Genomic DNA, 19642 nt, shown 5'->3' on the forward strand with positions numbered 1-19642 from the left:
TAAATGCCATCAGATCCAAACAACCAGCAACAAGTACAAATGCTCCTCCTCCTTCCCCAAAGACTGTAACATACGATAACATTCGGGGAGCTAGCTCAATATCACCACGAATATCCTATATTGAGATGTCCTAGTTACTCTTCGACAGATAACGTTTGGGGAACTAGCTCAATATCACCACGTATATCCTATATTGAGATGTCCTAGTTACTCTTCTGCAGGAGTTTGCTATTTATGGCACACCAGGTCAGACAGTCACAAAGGAAAAAACTAACTAAAGCCAAAAAGTAACTCTGCATTTCCCTCGGCCAGTAGGGCTCAGCGAGACTTTCATTTTATTTATTTCTCTGGCACATCTAAAGCCAAAATAGCCCTAGTAACAGAATCTTTACATTTTCACAATGCATAGCAAAAGATCAGTGACAGTTACAATTCACCAATCACTGGAAAAAGTCATAGATATCAAGGGAGGCAATGCTTGAAACTCTAAACAATGCACACTAAAAAATGCCCTTTTACTGTATATTAGTGAACATTGACAACCTGCATTTTCTGTTTTGACTTAATAAAAAAAAGCCTCAAAAAGCCCAAGTCACATTTGTCATAAACAAGATAAAATATTCCAGGATTCTTAACTCTCTTTATTTTTCTGTTAATAGCAGACAAAGCAGCATGCCTCTTTCCTGCTGAAGCATAGCTCTTCTGTCATTAAGTCTCCAAAAATAATTTATTGCCTTAAAAGTAAGAATAGGAATGTGGTTAGCAATTTACTGGTGAGTACAGATTGAAAGATAAACTAACAGCAATGTAAATCCAGAACAGCAAGTAGAATAACATAACCCAAGAGGTATGTAGCATGGAATATGCCTACAGCTATATAACCTGGATCCTGCTATCAAAATTATAAAACTTTATATATAAATACAGTTTTAGGATAAAACTATTAATTATAATATTATGTCTATTTAAGGTGATAACAAAATTGAAATGCAAACCAGTAGAAGGATTTAGCACAATTTTAAACAAACTGATTAATAAAAATATTAAAAAATAAAAAGATTTTCAACCTCCAATATTATTTTCCCCATCTAATAAATTTGAAACTAGGTTTTGTATTTCAGAATAACTTCACTAACAAGGCAGTTGTCACTGTCGTTCAGTCGCTAAGTCATGTCCTACTCTTTGCGACCCCATGGACTATAGCACACCAGGCCCCTTGTCCCCCACTATCTCCCAGAGTTTGCTCAAGTTCATGTCCATTGAGTTGGTCATGCTACCTAACCATCTCATAAAAATTACCTACTTCACTTTCATTCATCCCTATAAATATCTTTCACTTTAGGGAGGAGGGAAAAAAACTTCAAAATCTCCACTGAACTACTGAAGTATATAAAATGTTTTAACACATTAAAAAAACAGCAGTGATGTTACATGAAAAGAATTGTAAGCAATACAGTCTTGTGTTTTTAGGCAAGCAGTATTTGAATTTATTATTAGTGAGGTTCAAAGGTTAAAACTAAGAAAATGCCAGACACTTTGAAGGAGGGCTGGCTCAGCCAGGGGTCACGTGACAGCTACTAATTGGAAAATGTTAAAAAGGGAAGGGGGAAGGGCAGAGTATCTGCTTCTCTGCCTTCTTTATTTTTTTTTTTTTTTCTCTGCCTTCTTTATTGTAACATTTGATTTCTACCAGAAGAAAAAAGAAAGCTAAGATTTGCATAACTCTCAAAAGAGGCTTGAAATAAATAAATCACCCACAGCAGACACCCCAACAAGGCTTCCTTGTAGTATTAGGAAAAACAAAAACCCGAAAAGGCTGAATTTTAAAATCAAACTATATTGGAGAATTTTAATAAAGCAAGCCTGATTGTCAAAGTAGCTAAATTGTTTTGTCATTATATTTACAAAATTAAAATACTCTTAATTATAGTACATGCCATTTTATTTCTTGATTTGTCTAAATATTTATATTGAAAAGAATGAATCTTTTAAACTATCTTGTGTGCCTTTTTTAAAAGACTGTTTTCAGAACTGACAATCTTCCAGAAGGTAAGTCAAATCAATGATAATTATATACTGCAAACTATAGATCAGTTAATTATAGATAAGTTAATTATAGAAAGCAACTTGTATTTCTTTGAAATCTTTTAAATGGTATTTTTTATTAGACAAGTCATGGAACTAATTTTTTTAACTAAGTACACATTTTTTATGTCTCTATAAATATTGTTAGACTCCTTAAAATGCATTCTTCCTTAAGTATACAATTTTTACATTTAATTCAGAATGATGAAGAGAATTTTCATGATTAATGCTTATACTTTATTGACATGAGATAGGAAAGTAATAACCCATAGCTAGATTTAAAGTTGGATTTATGACATCATTTTGCTTGTGCACATTAGCTGCAATTAACCTGCACCACTCATTCTGAGCCACTAGATGGTGTAAAAAATAAATTTAAATGGTAAAATTTCATTTCATCACCATGAAATCTAAATATAACTGAGAAAGACTAAACAAATTTCCAGGTATATAATAATGCTAGTGATTTGTATTATCTACTGTACTTAAAAAAAAAAAAACTACTAATACATAGCATCAGCTCCACCTTGATCTAGAAACAAGTCCTTTTGAGCAATTTTTTCTCTCTACTAAGGACCTTGAGATCTGAATTTATGATATTCAGCACTCAAACTGTTGTCATCATTCATGTATTAAATAAATTTATTATATTAAACTATGGTCTACATTTGCCAAAATTTTGATAAAAACTGAACGACAAAGCAAATATAAAATTAGAGAATCACCAGAGGTTCCTATCTGAACTCACCCAAAGCCAAATGGGGAAGTAAAAGTCTTCACAAATATATCCTGAACCTCAAAGGCAACCTGACAACAAATAGCTAAGATGCTCATTAATAGCCCTGAGTGTGTTCAAATTCCACTGAGAGAAAACTAAGTGTCCTTTCTTTCACCCTCACTAAGACCAACCTGGTTGATTCTACTAGGTCCACAGCTGGGTAAATATGGGTATTTACTCATCAAGCCAATGGTGACAATGTGCTAGCTAACAAAGTCTTGTCTCTTCTTTCAAAAGACAAAATGCGTTCCAGAAAAAATGCCCACCTCTAGAAGGCATCTCAGGAAATGCTGACAGTGGAACTTTAAATCATGTGAAAGGTTGATAAAGGAAGTATTTTTGGTCAGCCCAAATAACAGCATTTAGAAATTTTAGATGGGAGAATATTCTCCCTATGCATGAGTTTGAGCAAACTCCAGGAGATAGTGAAGGACAGGGAAGCCTGGCGTGCTGCAGTCCATGGGGTCACAAAGAGTTGGACACGACTGAGCGACTGGACAACAATATTCTTATGAGCTGGACTTTAACCACCTAACTTAGCTTTACGACGTGCATGCGTGTGTGTGCTAAGTCGCTTCCGTCGTGTCCAACTCTGTGCGACCAGGCTCCTCCGTCCACAGGATTCTCCAGGCAAGAATACTGGAGTGGGTTGCTGTGTCCTCCTCCGGGGGAGTCTTCCCAACCCAGGGATGGAAACTGCGTCTCTTATGTCTCCTGCATTGGCAGGCAGGCTCATTACCACAAGCACTACCTAAAATTACCATCTCCCCAGAACAGGCTTGGGAGAAAAGGAATGACTTCCCCCAGAATCCTAAATATATGATACACACCCATAGTGTACTTTCAATTTCACATTCACAGAAAATGATTTTCTGAGGCAATGGCAGAAATAAGACAAGCCTATGGGGGCACTGCTTGCTTCACAGCCTGTCCCAGAGGCTGGTACTCCGAGGCTTTCAGCAACAAAGACAACTTGATTCATTAAAGAAAGCTTCAAGAACAAACCCACATGGGCTTTTAAGTTTCATATTTTACCACACAAATATAATGGCTGCATGCCATTTATCCCTACAGTCTGAAATTCCAAGTGGAAGCTAATCAACCTTTTAATTTTATATGCAATTTTACACACAATTGAATTTTACGCAGCTAAATTGGTGAAAGAAAACTGTGAGCTAAGTAAATTTGAGGAATGATTCCAAGAAAGTTTCTTGTCAAGAACTGAAACTAATCAGTTTGCTTTCTATATTAAGTAACTGACTCAAAAAGCTGTCATTTTAACACAGGACTATTGAACGCTCTGTAGTAGGCTTAATCCAACAGTTGTGACATGGCTGTTTATAGCTTCCAAGAACTGAAAGCATCCTTCTAAAAAAACAAAAAACTTACACTAGTGAGCAGAGAACTGTGAGAAACAAGAAACAGCTCTTACTTGGGCACCTGAGCTAGCCATGATCATAGCTGTCTGTATTTACTTAATATTTCCACCCAGTAATCTCTAAGTGTTTATATCTCATTTCTTTTGGATTCCTGGTGCCTAGAATGGGCCCTTGCATATTTTAGGTACTTTATGATGGTTACAAACTAAATACAAGTAAGGAAAGAAGGGGAGTGGGGGAGAAGAGAGGGGGAAAGGTAGGAAGATTGAAGCACAAGACAAAAAACAAGAGCAGAAAGCTCTGGTCTGGGAGTCAAGATGCCTGGTTAAAGGACTGGCTCTGGTACTTTCTTGATACAAGTTCACTTATCGGTGAAACCAAGGATGGACAGATGAGCCCAAAGGTCTCTCACTCAAATGTTCTATGATTCTCTGTGTATGATTTTACACACCAGTCAACTAGTGTTTAAATTCAATAAGTGATCTTATTTCCAAATTATCCTCTGTATCTAATAAGTCATACTACCTTGCCAAAAGGTTAAAAGTATTTCTCTAATGAGGACTGATGTTGAAGCTGAAACTCCAATACTTTGGCCACCTGATGCGAAGAGCTGACTCATTTGAAAAGACCCTGATGCTGGGAAAGATTGAGGGCAGGAGGAGAAGGGGACGACAGAGGATGAGATGGTTGGATGGCATCACTGACTCAATGGACATGAGTTTGGGTGAACTCCGGGAGTTGGTGATGGACAGGGAGGCCTGGCATGCTGCGGTTCATGGGGTCACAGAGTCAGACATGACTGAGCGACTGAACTGAACTGAATCAACAAAGAACACTAAACTTCTAAACTTCTAATTTATATAATATTTCTCTATCTATATTTAAATAGTTTCTATATATTGTTTGTTTCTAAAGTGGCCTCATGAAACAGACTGAGGGAGATATTTTTAATCCCCATATTATAGCAGGCAAAGTTAAAATATGGAAAACTAAAGGAACCCATTCATGTCTTTAGAAGTGTAATCAATTAAGAAACTCGACTTTTAGATAGATCTAAGGACAGAAAGATTCTGAATAATCCAGTGTCTTAAGAGGCAGAAACAATGATTTTTTTTTAATATATGAGGATGAGTTCATAGCAATACACTTTGATATTACGGTTACAAATACAATTATGCTAAACTTAAAAAAATTACCTACACCTGTCTGAATAGAAGAGTATTGCTTTTAAATTGTCGGAACACCCGATGTATTTACATAAAGATGAAAAACTTGTTCTATAAACACAGTGTTTCCAGTAGTGAATGGCAGACAAAATCAGAATAAGCACACAGAAGAATAAAAAGGAAGAGGAAAGAAAAACATAATAAATAACCTAATACCTTACAATGTTAACTTTCACATAAGTATATTGTTTCTGGAGAAGGCAGTATGTGGATGGGAGCCAAAGGCTGAAGTGATAGGTAAACACACTGTTAAGTTGAATCCTGTTATCTGATTGTGTTTAAAATTTGATTATATTTCACTTGACAAAATAATTAATTATGGTGAACTCCCAATTGTTAACAGGGATCTAGAAGAATTCCAGTTGGCATTTTTCCCCAGTGTCCTCGATCCAAATAGATAAAAATCCAGCTTTGTAGTCACCCTTTACAGTTGTCTTACTGGGGTATCTGCTTACCTTGCTAAGAATGTAAATCACATCACCACGTTTAAATGACAATTCGTCAGAAAGAGCTCCTGTGCAGTCCCACAAACCCTGGTAAAAATTAGCATAATCGGTGCTTTTATCTCCTGGGAAGAAGAAAGAGAAAACAAGAGTTAGTTTTCCTGTAATGGGCCCGAATTTTTAAATGAACCAATGGTAATTAAAGGGCCAAAACGGCCTTAAAAAAAAAAAAATCTGTCCTCATTCAAAGAACACTTCATTACATCCACAAAAGAATCCTACTTCTTGCTCTCATCTAAGAATCCTTTTCAAAAAGATCTGATTTTGAATGTCTCTTTTTTCCTCTCTCCCTCTCTTGTTCTTACCTAAAACTTGCAACAGCGGTAAGCTTCTTCAAACCAGCACCTAAGTTACTTCCCACCTGTTTTCTATAACAAACTTAAGCCCACTTGCAACATGTTTTGAAGGTAAGTCAGCTTTCCTGCATAATGAACAATATGCATGAGATATGATAAACAGGCTGTAAAATAAGCACTGGACAGAACTTGTACTGAAACTACAGAAATAAGCACAGGGCATAATAATAATAATAATAAAGGAGATAAGATACAAATATAAACAAACAAGACAACACACAAAAAATTTTTTTAAGTTTTTTAAAATGCAAAACTAGTTAAAGGAAGAGAATAAACTGAAAGTGACCTAACAGATAATTCCGGCTTTTTGAGGACTTTTGTACCCAAAGCCTCTCAAAGTTATTTCCAAACTATTTTAGCAACTTTGAAATTGCCAGTGCTGAAGGTGCATTTTTCAAGATTTCTGTCAGCCCTAGTTTAGGACATTAGACTCTGAATAAACATGCGACATACACTGGAGTTATCAGCTCATCCTTCTCCCAGCATAAGCACAATGGATGTGATGTGCTCAAACTGCCATACAGACCATTAACTGATTGATTATTTAGCGCTCTCCATTCTGTAATACCACAATAAACTGGGTAATAAATGCTTTGTCACTTATACAATGTGGGTTGCCTGAAACAGCGCAGAGTTAAATACACTGGCTGCTTTTGTTACACTGAGAACTGTTTCCTGTTTTTAATTTCATGATAATTGAGTTTTGATGAGTTAACGCAAAAAGAATGCAAGTAATATCAATAAGATGTCCGTGTATTCACTAACCAGGCAGAACATACATGTGCTGACAACTTCCATCACTGGAATGTCATCTTTGGATTCTGAGGGGATAACTGTGGAGATGCATGTGGATCGGCGTTGTCATCTTAGTTTTGTTATGTGACTCTCAGACAGCAGGCTCCTTGGCGATTCCAACACAGTCGGTCACATTAGCGTGTCATGAAGGCATTCATCTTATTACACATAGTTGGTGATTTACACAAAGTCTTAGGTTTATTAGAAATTTAAAAAATTCTTTTTAGTATCTGAAACATTTTTTTAAGCCCCAAAGAAAACCTGAATAATATGGAGTCTATTTAGGAAGTAAGACACTACTTTTTCATTATATTTATAATATAAATAAGGACCAGAATACACAACCAGAAAAAATCCTCTTATTAAATTTTCCCCCTTGTTTTCTAAGGATTAAAAAAAGGAGAAAAGGAAAGGGGGGAGAGAAGGAAGAAGGGAGACAGAGAGACAGACACCTTACTGACTTTGCTCTTGCATGTGGGCACTCATCACTGAAGCCAGCAGGGCGTACACATGCCCGGGAATCCAACCGAGAACTAACAATGCTGTGGCCACCCTTATTGCATTTCTCCCCTCAAAGCATATATTAAGGAAATTCTATGAATGGACACTAGAGGGCACTCTGGCTGGACAGATCACTCCAAACATTGTCAAAATGTTTTTTAGAAAAAAATTACTTAATAATAAAGTGACTGATTTCCTTTAAAAACCACTTATTTAGACAAATAGGGATTTAGAAGTTGAAACATTCTAGTCAGATTAAATCAACTGCTAACTGGGTCAAATGTTGCGCCCCGTGCCGTCCGTCAGTGTCAGTTTAAAAGTCAAGGAATTAGAGCAAAGACAGGATGACATCATTTCACAGGCGAAGCCCTCCCCGACAGCCACTGGCCAGGAGGTAAAAGGACTAAATAGCTGGTTGCCCCGTGGAGGCTCCTGTGTGTTCCCCACGCTGCTCAGCCTCAGGCTCGACCCCAAAAGTTTGAAGAAAGAAAGTGGGCTAAAAACAAGAGAAGTTTTGGCTTAGCTGGAGCATCCCAGTGGGTTCTTCAGCTGTTCAGCCTGCTGCCTAATCTTTCCTTTTTCAAATTCTCTCAGAACAATTTTTCATTCAGTAGATTTTCAAAAGGTGGGGTGGTGGGGAGAAGGAGGAAAAAAAAAGTATATGGTGATTTCTAACACATAATCCTTATCACTTTGGGGTCTTTCTTCCCCTCGATGCACTTGGTGAAACCCCCATTAACACTAATGGGAGTTACAGGAGCGCAGGAGGAGGAGAGAGACCCCCACCGTGTGCAAGATGCATTGCTCCCGAGATGTGCATCACAGGCATTTCATTAAATCTCACTGCTGTAAAGAGGCAACAGAGCCAGCGATCTGGCAATCCTGGGAACAAGAGGCATTTTCTACTCTGCTTTCTGTAATCTTGATGATGTTATCCAAAGACCAATCTCATTTCTGTTTCTCATATGTGAGCTCTGTTAAAGAATAATAAGTTGTTTACGTCACATGCTACATGTACACACAACTGACTATTCTTTCTATTTCAGCATGCAATATTAGTTATGATGTAGAAGAATCACAACTGGGGAGATAACCTGGCAGTGTATGTTAATTAGCCTTAGTCTCTTTACGAAAGCAATGTCAAAATTCTTAGTATGAATTCTAGACATAAAAATTAAGAACTATCTTGCTCCTTAGAGAGCAGCAAGCTCCTCTGGTTTACTTTTCTAATTTTTTTTCTGTACTAGATTTTTATTCATTTCCTCTTCAGTGCATTTTTTTCTCTTTATAATTTTTTAATTTTTAATTGGAGGATAATTGCTTTACAACATTGTGTTGGTTTCTGCCTACTATTCTAAATTTTAAGTGTGGCTAAACATACACAAAAAATTGCACATCGATATCCTTGGAAGCACTGTGGGTTCACAAAGGTTAACACCACTTGTACACTGAAAAAATAACCCGTGTGAGATGTGTTTTTTGCAAACAACAACAAAAAATGGAATGGAGTACAATGTCATTAACCACCATCAATAAGCTTACTTTCTGAATACAATTTAAATCTGTTTAGTTGTTTTTACTGCATACATTAATTTTTATATTGTAAATTAGTTTTCCGATTCTATCCATGTCATGATCAACATCTTCAAAATTACCAAAAATAATCATCTCCTTATGTTTCTTGTCCTGAGAGGCATATATGGTTAAAAGAAGAAGGTAAAGAAAGAAAATAACGTTGTAAACTAGCCAGTTTGTGAAAGATTTAAACAATATACTTGCACCTGTAAGTTAAACTAGCAAAAACAGAACACTGGGTAATAAAAACAGAACTGTTACGAAAGTATAAGCTAAATATTGGAGATATTTAGTTTTGCAAAAATGAAAGGATTTTTAAAACATGATGACAATAGATGAAACACACAATGATAGATAATGAAGAATGTCTTCTTGAGTAGTGTTAAAGGTTTAAAAACTATTTTAGAAAAATAAGCATACTATACAAAGTTCAAAAAATCACATGGAGTATTTTTTCATATATATAAAAATATATGCAAGCTTAAGCATGAAAGAACTTGTAAGAAATATAAGATTAATTCTGTTTTTGCTTACATATTTCACATTAGTCTGAATTTTTTTTTTTTTACTAAAATCAGTCAATGTGAAAAATATGTAACATTCTTGAGTAAGGTTAGAAGTTCACATCATGCGATGCTCAGCAAGATAGTAACACCCTTGTCAACTCACTGCCCTGCACGGCGAACAAACTTCTAGTGTTACATCTTTGACAGCCTGGGGAGAGCAAAGGTCACTGCTATGCAAAAGCATTAAAACTGTTGCTTGAAAAGGATTTCGTGTCACTAAAGATAAGAATTATTGCAGTGCTTTATAGCTATTGCATGAAAAGCTAGATCTCCTTATTGCATTCCTTTGAGGAAAAACATTTGTTTTTCCTTCCCTCAAAGGCAAAAATTTGGGAGAGAGTTACTTGAAAAGGATTTTTGAAAAATACAATTGCTTTAAACCAAAACACTTATATTTATGGGGAAAATATCTGTATGTGTCCAGTTTCCACACCAGCACTGAAATTAAAAAAAAGAAAATGACATGCTTTTAGCAGAAGCTTCATGATAACAAAACATATGTACTTCCACTGCCATTGAATGTGGTCCTCAAGGTTTTGCTCAGACATGGTGTTTATAGCTGCATTTTGCAGGAACAGAGGACTCACATCTAATGACTTCGTCCTCACTTCCTTTCTGAAAAAAGCACGCCCAAACCTCATGCACCAACCTGTTCCTGCCTTCCTGTCCAGGTCCGGAAGTCAGGCCTCTGTTTCCTTTCCACATGTCACAGTAGGAAGGACTCTGGAAAGCTACTTCCTGAACACACACTTCTTGTCCACCCTGCCCCTGACAGCTTGAAAGAGTGATGTATGGCCATATCAGCAAGGGGAGGCGACCCCCATCTATAGCTCTTTGCAGGACATGGGATGATATGGCAGACCTTGCCCCAGCTGACATGTGGCTATGAAGAGGTGTAAAGTCCTGATAAGAAGGCAGTCCTTCTCTTCTTTCCGTGTAAAATAATTGCTGATTTATCAAAACTAACCTCATGCCTGCACTACAGATACGGTTTATCTCCTGCTATTTGGAAATAACAACCAGCAAGAAAAGTTGCTTGTATCATGTGATTCTGTACAGAGCATATATAGCTATTTTTCCAGTCTCAGTCATAATTAGCACTTGGGGCCACGTGCCAAGTGGAAATGGATAAGCGGAATATCCTTCCTAGCCTTCTAGGCCACCAGTGTCCTTTTCCCATTTTTAAGCTGCTGTCACTGGACTCTGGCATTTCTTACCCAATTCATTTGCTTTCTGTGTTAATCATATGCAATGAAGATATGCATGGCCAACATTTAAACAGGCTGCAGATCAATTAGCGGTCTTAAGTTTATCTGATTTTTATCAAAGAAGACAGAGCTGTGGGTCGATTGTCAGAGCCTGTGTCAAGTTGACCTTTTCAGAGATGTCTACATTGCTAGTCCCCTGGGCAACTTGTTGTCCCCTGTTAGTCTCTGAATGGCAGAAGTCTGTTCTGCTCAAGCACAAAGTATACACAGATGTCTATATTACATTCTTATAGGTTTGACAGCAACTGCATGTTGTATCTATAAACTGTCCTTTAGCAGTGACACTTCCTCAATGATGATAAGCTAATTTATGCAACTAAATCTCCTTTGTGCAGAAATGAAAGCTAATTGAGTCATTACAAAGTAATTCAGGAAGGAATACCTTGTATAAATTGGCTTACTTTATAAATCCTTCTCAAGTGGTTTTCATGCATCCTAAATGGGTCTAAGCAGCTTATCAGTTATAAGAGATCCAGACCCAAGGACCCAACCTCAGGGAGCTGAGGACACATCTTTAGAGTAGGGAGAAAGTGATGAAAAGGAAAGTGAACAAGACCAAAATAAGCTTTTCCCACCAATTCATTACCTGTGGTGTGGTGAACACTGTCCTGACTCATCTTCCTTTGTTCCTCCACTTTCATCAGAGCTCCGTCCTCCTCCTCTTCTGTAAATAAACAACAGATGGAACGCTGAAGTCCAGTACAAACGACACAGTACTCACCCCATCTTAAGAGCAAAACTAAAAGTTTATAACACATAAATAATCCTTTTCAAAGAATGAAACCACTCAACATCCACATTCCTTTTTCAATAACCTAAAGTTGGACAAATGAATCTATAGCTATATCCAAACAGCAACCTGACCAGTTGACCTGATAAAATTTAAGGTATATACTAACGTTTCACATATTTTGTTTTAAATGCTCACAGAAATTCATCTGGAACCATCTTAAATCCAGAAAAGCCCTAAAAATCCAGTAAAATGATACCCAGCATTATATGGATTGACCCCATTGTACTGTGGCACGAATGCCACACATAATAAAATCACTGTCCCTAAAACATCAACAGAACAGAGAAAATGTGTGATATAAAACAGTTAACCTGTAAGTCATTTATTGAGTATCAGATACTTCATATTTCAGATACTTACAGAGAGATACTAGAATGATCCTCACCATTCAAGGTAATTCCCCCCAAATTATACTCAGGACCTACTATGTGTCATGCACTATAACAGATGTCAAGATTTTATAGATAAACCATTTTAAATCCTTATTTTACAGAGATATAAGTTGAGGCTCAAAAAGGTAAAGAAACTTCCAATGTTTGTTATTCAAATTTAGATTTGTTATTCCAAAGTCCCTACTCTTTATCCTGATATGTTCATATATATCCTTATATTATTTCTACACTCCCCCACCACGCTCCTTCTTCAAGTTATAGGAGAAAGAAAATGATATAAGATTAAATACTGCTGCTGGTGCTGCTAAGTCGCTTCAGTCGTGTCCGACTCTGTGCAACCCCATAGACGGCAGCCCACCAGGCTCCCCCGTCCCTGGGATTCTCCAGGCAAGAACAGTGGAGTGGGTTGCCATTTCCTTCTCCAATGCATGAAAGTGAAAGATGACAGTGAAGTCGCTCAGTCATGTCTGACTCTTGGTGACCCCATGGATTGCAGCCCACCAGGCTCCTCCATCCATGGGATTTTCCAGGTAAGAGTACTGTAGTGGGTTGCCATTGCCTTCTCTGAAAATTAAATGAGAAGAGTTTTAAACAAAGTCAATAGACTATTCAATTCTTTAACTCACAAAGGAATATTTATTACATGACCACTTCCTTCACTGAAAGATTTATATGAAATTTAGAAATATTTAAGGCAGGACATAGGAACAAAATGGCATGTCAAGGAAAAAGCTGGATTCAAAAAGAATCACAATTTCAAGAAAAATCACAATTTTAAAGAAAAATATGCAAAAAATACAAATATAGTCATTATCACTATTAAATAATTTGGCAAATAAATCTTCATTGAGCATTAACTACTTGTAAGAGAGAGGGTCTACCAGACAGGAGGAGAGGCATGGACAAAAGGACAAGGCACAGGCATATTCATTTTGGATAAAGAATGTGGTGCTGGCAGAGGAAGAACAGGATAGGAAATAATGGTAGTCGTTTGGGCAAACTGTTGAAAAGTCGTGAACATTCAGCTACGGACTTCAGACATTTCCATGTTTGGTGAGCAATAAGAACCCCCCCACCACTCCCCCACCACCATCCCCCACCACCCCCAAATTTCTGAAGTGAGAAAGGGCAGGACTGAAATTGCTTGGGCAATGTCCATCTGATCTCATTGTCCCAGTCAACCGAGAGAAGGGGCGTGGAGAGAGACCAGTCCCAGTCTGGCTAAAGGGGAAGTTAGTCCTGAGCCGCGCAGACCGCAGCCTCTTTGTCCAAGAGCTCCTTCTGTCCACTTTAGTGCGCGAAGAGAGCTCGTCCTCAGACGAGGATGAACGGGGGGAAATGGCAGATTTTGGTGCTATGGGCTGTGTAGATATTATGCCTTTAGATGTTGCTTTAGAAAACCTAAATTTAAAAGAGAGTAATAAAGGAAATGAACCTCCACCACCTCCTCTTTGATGACATCCCAATTCGCAGACAATGTCCTCTGTGCTGTATTTGCCAATGAAAGTGGACAACAACTATCTTGGGTTTGTTTGGTGATTGTAATTTCAGGTCTGTCACTCTTGTTACATTGTGTACATTCAAAAAGGAAGAGAGAAAAATATATATGATAATCATTTCCACTTAACTAATTTTTACTTCTAGCAGGTAAATGTAGGTAGCAGTGCAGGGGTGATCTCTGCTTCCTGCACCCTGACATGCAGAAGGCTCTCGTAATACTCCACATTCAAACTGAAGAGGAAAATGGAAATCTCTAATGAAGCTGCTGTGTGTATTTATGAATATTAATGAATAAAAACTGCTTGGATGGTTTACCTTAAAAAAAAAAAAAAAAAAGTAGAGCCAAGATAAACTGGTGTGCTGGGTGGCAGGGAGTGGGTGGCGGGGAGGGGGGAAACCACAATGAGTTGTGTTTCTGGCACTAGAGATTTAACATAGGGGCGGGGCAGCCCAGGGGAGACTGGAAAGTTTGGTAAAGAGATCAACAATGCATATGTGAATTGAGACATCTCATGCAGATTTTAAAGTGGTGATAAATAAAAACCAGCATTTAAATCAAGCTTGAGAGTTTACAATTATAACTGTTTCAAATTTTTGTAACTCAATTCCAACTAAAGAATGAAAGGTCCAATAAGGAACAGCTGGAAATCATTGGCACATTATATGGATTAACTTAAACCTAAAATTGTCAATTTAATATAGTCAGTCAAATAGTAATGAGTACACAGAAGACATAACAAAAACTCTAATACTAAATCCTGTCTCTTTTCAACAATTGCCTCATTTATGCTAAACCTCAAGGACTAGCTAACATAAATGGGTTAATAGGGTGTTTTAATATAAAATTTAAAGGTTTTAGGGACATTTACAGTCATTTAGCCCAAGCATCTCATTTTACAAACCATTCATGTTTTTAAGGTGAAGGAGAAGGCTTTCTGTACTTTTCACACTTTCTCTCCCCAGTATTCTCTCTCTTCCAATTTGGTCACAAATTCAATGCTGCTGCTGTTTCTGCTAAATCGCTTCAGTCGTGTCCGACTCTGTGGGAGCCCATAGACGGCAGCCCACCAGGCTCCCCCGTCCCTGGGATTCTCCAGGCAAGAACACTGGAGTGGGTTGCCATTTCCTTCTCCAATGCGTGAAAGTGAAAAGTGACAGTGAAGTCGCTCAGTTGTGTCCGACTCCTAGCGACCCCATGGACTGCAGCCCACCAGGCTCCTCCGTCCACGGGATTTTCCAGGCAAGAGTACTGGAGTGGGGTGCCATTGCCTTCTCCACACAAATTCAATAGTAAGAAGTAAATTGAAAAACAGTTAAGGGTGCTTATCCTGAAGTCAAAAGCTATAACCACATCAATATAGAAAGCACTATTCCTGGCTCTTAAGAAGACACTATGGGATTTAGACTCACCACCCAAAGTCAAGGTCAAGATATTATAAAAACTAATTACAATAATTTAGCGGGAAAATCTCTGCTCTTGGCAAAGTTGTCAATGAATTTAGAATTTACTCCTAAGAACTGTTCTTATTTTATTAAAATGTGTCTATAATGTGTACAATATACTCTTAAATTATCAGAATGATATTCAAAATATTTACTTAACTATCAATATTTTCTGTGAAGTATCCAAATTGAAATCCATGTGAGATGTTTAATAAGAAGTATTTTAGAGGATAGGATCCGCATTAAAAACATTTCCTTTCTCCTTTTCAAACCTAGTGCTGATATCTTCAGGGCAGAGCCTTCTGTGTTTCATATGTCAATTTTTCTTAACAACAGTCAAGCAACTCATTTTATCTTGGGCTAACAGTACAGTTTCCATATAAAAGACAACAAAATCAAATTTGGGGAGTATGTGTTCTTTTCTAGCCTTACAAAAAAGCAACTCAGACTGAATCTTGAATAGAATCTGGTACAAGGGAGATGTTCAATAAATATCAAGAAAAAAAAATGGGTTCCAAAATCATGAAAATAAATCTTATTACTATAATCATTTACTAACAGAGCAAAACTCTCCACATAATCCAAAAAATATATATGGACAAGTGACCAAATTCTAGGTTATAATCAACTTTACAATATATTAGATATATACATGTTTTATTGAGGTTTATTGTTAAACATATTTTATTTGGGGGTTGAGGCACAATGTCATTATACAATACTAATTAATATCTCAAATAGTCAATGTTTGTGGGTTAATATATTCCATTCAACATTTTAATAACAGTAAACAAAAACAGCTCAGCTATGCACTAAAATCCATCAAACCACACAGATGGTTATAAGGTTTTCATTAAGTGGTTTCCATAGCAATCATATTGCAAATCTGGAAGCTTCTTGCAAATAAGCAGCTTGTATTTACATGCCTCTCAGCTGCAGCACAAAACTCTTCAGCATGTGAAGTTATTATTCCAACCACACATTGTTAGAAGAATCATTGGGAGATTATTTTTTTTTATCAGACAGGATGAAAATAATAATAAAGTGAACTAATTGCAGAAGATAACTCAAGCATAGTTATATATTTACTAAACTAACCAATGAGTCTTAAAAATATTCTGATATTGCTTCTCAGCCTTTTGGCTAAGATCACATGTAAAAATGTTCTGATAAGTCACTCAAAGGTTTTAACATTAAACCCTGTCAAAAATATGAGACCTCCAGGAACAACCAGACCCTAGTGAATCTAAAAGCTTGAACTCTCCTCTCACTCTTTTTTTTTTTTTATAGATATTTAGTCTTTTTTCTGAGTTGAGCAAAAAGAGAAGGAATAGCAGAAAACTGAGTCTTCCCAAATCTTTTTTTCAGGATGACTACCATTTGAGGAAATGCTTACTGTGGGAAAAGTCAAGACCCTTTTTTTCCCCTGCTAGATTAATCAATTTAATTTACAAATTGATCCAGTTCCATAACAGATGGATTATTACCCTAATAAGGATCAAAGATCTGTCTAGCTATGCAGTTTTTACAAAATGGGCTATTTCTGGCTTGCTAATGTTCTTTTTTAAGGTTAAATAACCAAAAAAGAAAAGTGATAAGCCAATGACATGTTTATCTGACAATGCTTGAAAAAGGCTAAAGACAATTTGTCAGCACCAAAACAGGGTGTGTGATGTTCACAGCAGGGCTAAAGATTGATACTATAATGTTTTCCAGGAAGAAGGGGGTGAGTCCACTTATCCTCTGAGTTAGTCTCTCAGTCCTGTCTGACTTTGCAACCCCAGGGACAGTAGCCTGCAAGCTCCTCTGTCCATGGGAGCTCCCAGGCCAGAATACTGGAATGGGCTGCCACTCCCTTCTCCAGGGAATGTTCCCGACCCAGGGATCAAACCCGGGTCGCCGGCACTGCAGGCAGATTCTTCACTGTCTGAGCCACCAGAGAACATTATATACATTTATATTCATTATGTAACTAAATCCTCCTAACAATTCTATGAGGCAACAATAGGAACTTTCATCCTCTTTATGTACGCAAAAGTGACAAGTACAGAGCTTAATTAACTTGTCCAGGTTCACACAACCAGTTAGAACAAGAGTTGGGATTTAAACTTCCACATCTGCCACTGAAGCCTCAGCTCTAAGCCATGGCACCATTGCCTTGATTTTCATTAAAATTTTTAGTTTATAGATATATTTTTTTGCTAAAATTTCATTAGAATATTGGCTGCTTGTAGACTTGGAAAACATTTTCACAAAAGTGGGTAGGTTTTCTGCTACCATAGCACTGTATTTGAGGTGCATCTTAGGTTAAGCAGTTCTCTCAGTGATGATTTAGAAACCGAATTTCAAGTTGGGATGCCCCAAACATGTATCTTTTCCATTCTCTTCCCCACTTCTTTCTAACCTTTAACATTCTACACACTCAACTGCCCCTAAAGCCAGCACACAGTATTTGATACTTTGTAAAGGTCTCTAAGGCAACTCACATATTTAGAATGCTGGAGTGGGTAGTCTTTTCCTTCTCCAGAGGATCTTCCCAACCCAGGGATCAAACCCAGGTCTCCCCCATTGCAGGAGGATTCTTTACCAGCTGAGCCACAAGCGAAGCCCCTTGTGCTTATTTAACTTATATGCAGAATACATCATGCAAAATGATGGGCTGGATGAAGCACAAGCTGGAATCAAGATTGCAGGGAGAAATATCAATAACCTCAGATATGCAGGTGACACCATCCTTATGGCAGAAAGCGAAGACTTAAAGAGCCTCTTGATGAAAGTGAAAGAGGAGAGTGAAAAAGTTGGCTTAAAACTCAACATTCAGAAAACTAAGATCGTGGCATCTGGTCCCATCACTTCATGGCAAATAGATGGGGGAACAATGAAAACAATGACAGACTTTATTATTTTGGGCTCCAAAATCACTGCAGATGGTGACTGCAGCCATGAAATTAAAAGACACGTGCTCCTTGGAAGACAAGTTATGACAAACCTAGACAGCGTATTAAAACACAGAGACATTATTTTGCCAACAAAGGTCCATCTAGGCAAAGCTTTGGTTTTTCTAGTGTCATGTATAGATGTGAGATTTGGACTGTAAAGAAAGCTGTGCCAAAGAATTGATGCTTTTGAACTGTGGTGTTGAAGAAGACTCTTGAGAGTCACTTGCACTGCAAGATCAAACCAGTCAATCCTAAAGGAAATCAATCCTCAATATTCATTGGAAGGACTGTTGCTGAAGCTGAAACTCCAACACTTTGGCCACCTGATGCGAAGAACTGGTCCATTAGAAAAGACCCTGATGCTGGGTAAGATTGAAGGCAGGAGGAGAAGAGGATGACAGAGGATGAGGAGTTGGATGGTATCACCGATTCGATGGACATGAGTTTGAGCAAGCTCTGAGAGTTGGTGATGGACAGGGAAGCCTGGCATGCTGCTGTCCATGGGGTCCCAGAGTTACACATGACTGAGTGACTGAACTGAACTGAACTGAAGGCAACTCACAAATGAAAATGGATTTATTTCTGAGGGCAGTCAGCTTTTCTTTTTCAATTTATTTCAGTAAGAAAAACATGGTTAAATGTAGATGGTAAAGATAAGCCTTTCTACATAGATCTGAAAGAGGTTCACCTACATTTCAGAGCAACAGACTACCCTTCACATTTCATCAGTGGCTCAGGTTCCAGGGAGTTGCAAGCAAGATGCCCCAGAGTAGGAGGAGATGGAGCAGATGGGATGGGGAACTGGAGTCTAGTCCTGGCAGTAAGATGAAAATGCAGGAAGGATTTATACAAATGGCCCCTTACCCCCTCTTCTCTCTCAAGACTTGAGCCAAGTTCTGAAGTTGGTGGAAGGGCCAGAGAAGTAGAAGAAGAAACCCAAAGGGATATCAGTGAGGGAATTAAAAATTATGACAATGCAGAAAAGCAAGTTCCTTAAGGGCCTATAGATCCTGGACTACTGAGAGCTTAAAATATGGTACTTCTAAAGGATTCTTCTATCTATTTAACAGTCTGACATCTAGTTTATAGCAATAAAAGATATACTTTGATAAAGACATAAGCAAGTGCCTTTTAGTAGTATCAGTCAGTTAAATGGACAGAAAGATAAAGATGCTTGAAATGGCATAGAATCATGTTTACTACCCTAGATATTAGGCAAACTAGGTCCTATGCTTAAATGTCTAGTTATTTATGCAACCTTGACACTGTTTCTTAATTCTCAATGTCTTCTCTGTAAAGTAGAAAGAATAAGGTCTATCCTATAGCACCCTGACAAGATTTGGGGAGGACAACGGGATAATCGAATTTCTCAGGGGAAAAAAATGCACAGTCAGCATGCAGTATCAAGTTCATTACCTGAGGAGGTAGGTGTTTTGCATCCACTTATTAACTTAGGAATATGATTAATTATGCTTATGGTTAATATGGTTAATATCATATAGGGTTAATACGATATAAAAGACAATAAAATAAGCAATGGTTG

At 37.6% G+C, this 19642-nt stretch overlaps 1 protein-coding gene across 1 annotated transcript in view; it reads right to left on the reverse strand.

The window, feature by feature from the left end:
• SKAP2 (src kinase associated phosphoprotein 2) overlaps positions 1 to 19642 on the reverse strand; it is a 166740-nt gene that overhangs the window by 11373 nt on the left and 135725 nt on the right. Inside the window, exons 10-11 of the mRNA XM_020880722.2 lie at positions 11619 to 11696; positions 5924 to 6036 (exon numbers count right to left, since the gene is read on the reverse strand). Coding sequence (XP_020736381.2) covers positions 5924 to 6036; positions 11619 to 11696 — 191 coding nt within the window. The remainder of the gene's footprint in view (positions 1 to 5923; positions 6037 to 11618; positions 11697 to 19642) is intronic.

This window comes from Odocoileus virginianus, chromosome 1 (genome assembly GCF_023699985.2).
Source record: "Odocoileus virginianus isolate 20LAN1187 ecotype Illinois chromosome 1, Ovbor_1.2, whole genome shotgun sequence".
Lineage (NCBI taxonomy): Eukaryota > Metazoa > Chordata > Mammalia > Artiodactyla > Cervidae > Odocoileus > Odocoileus virginianus.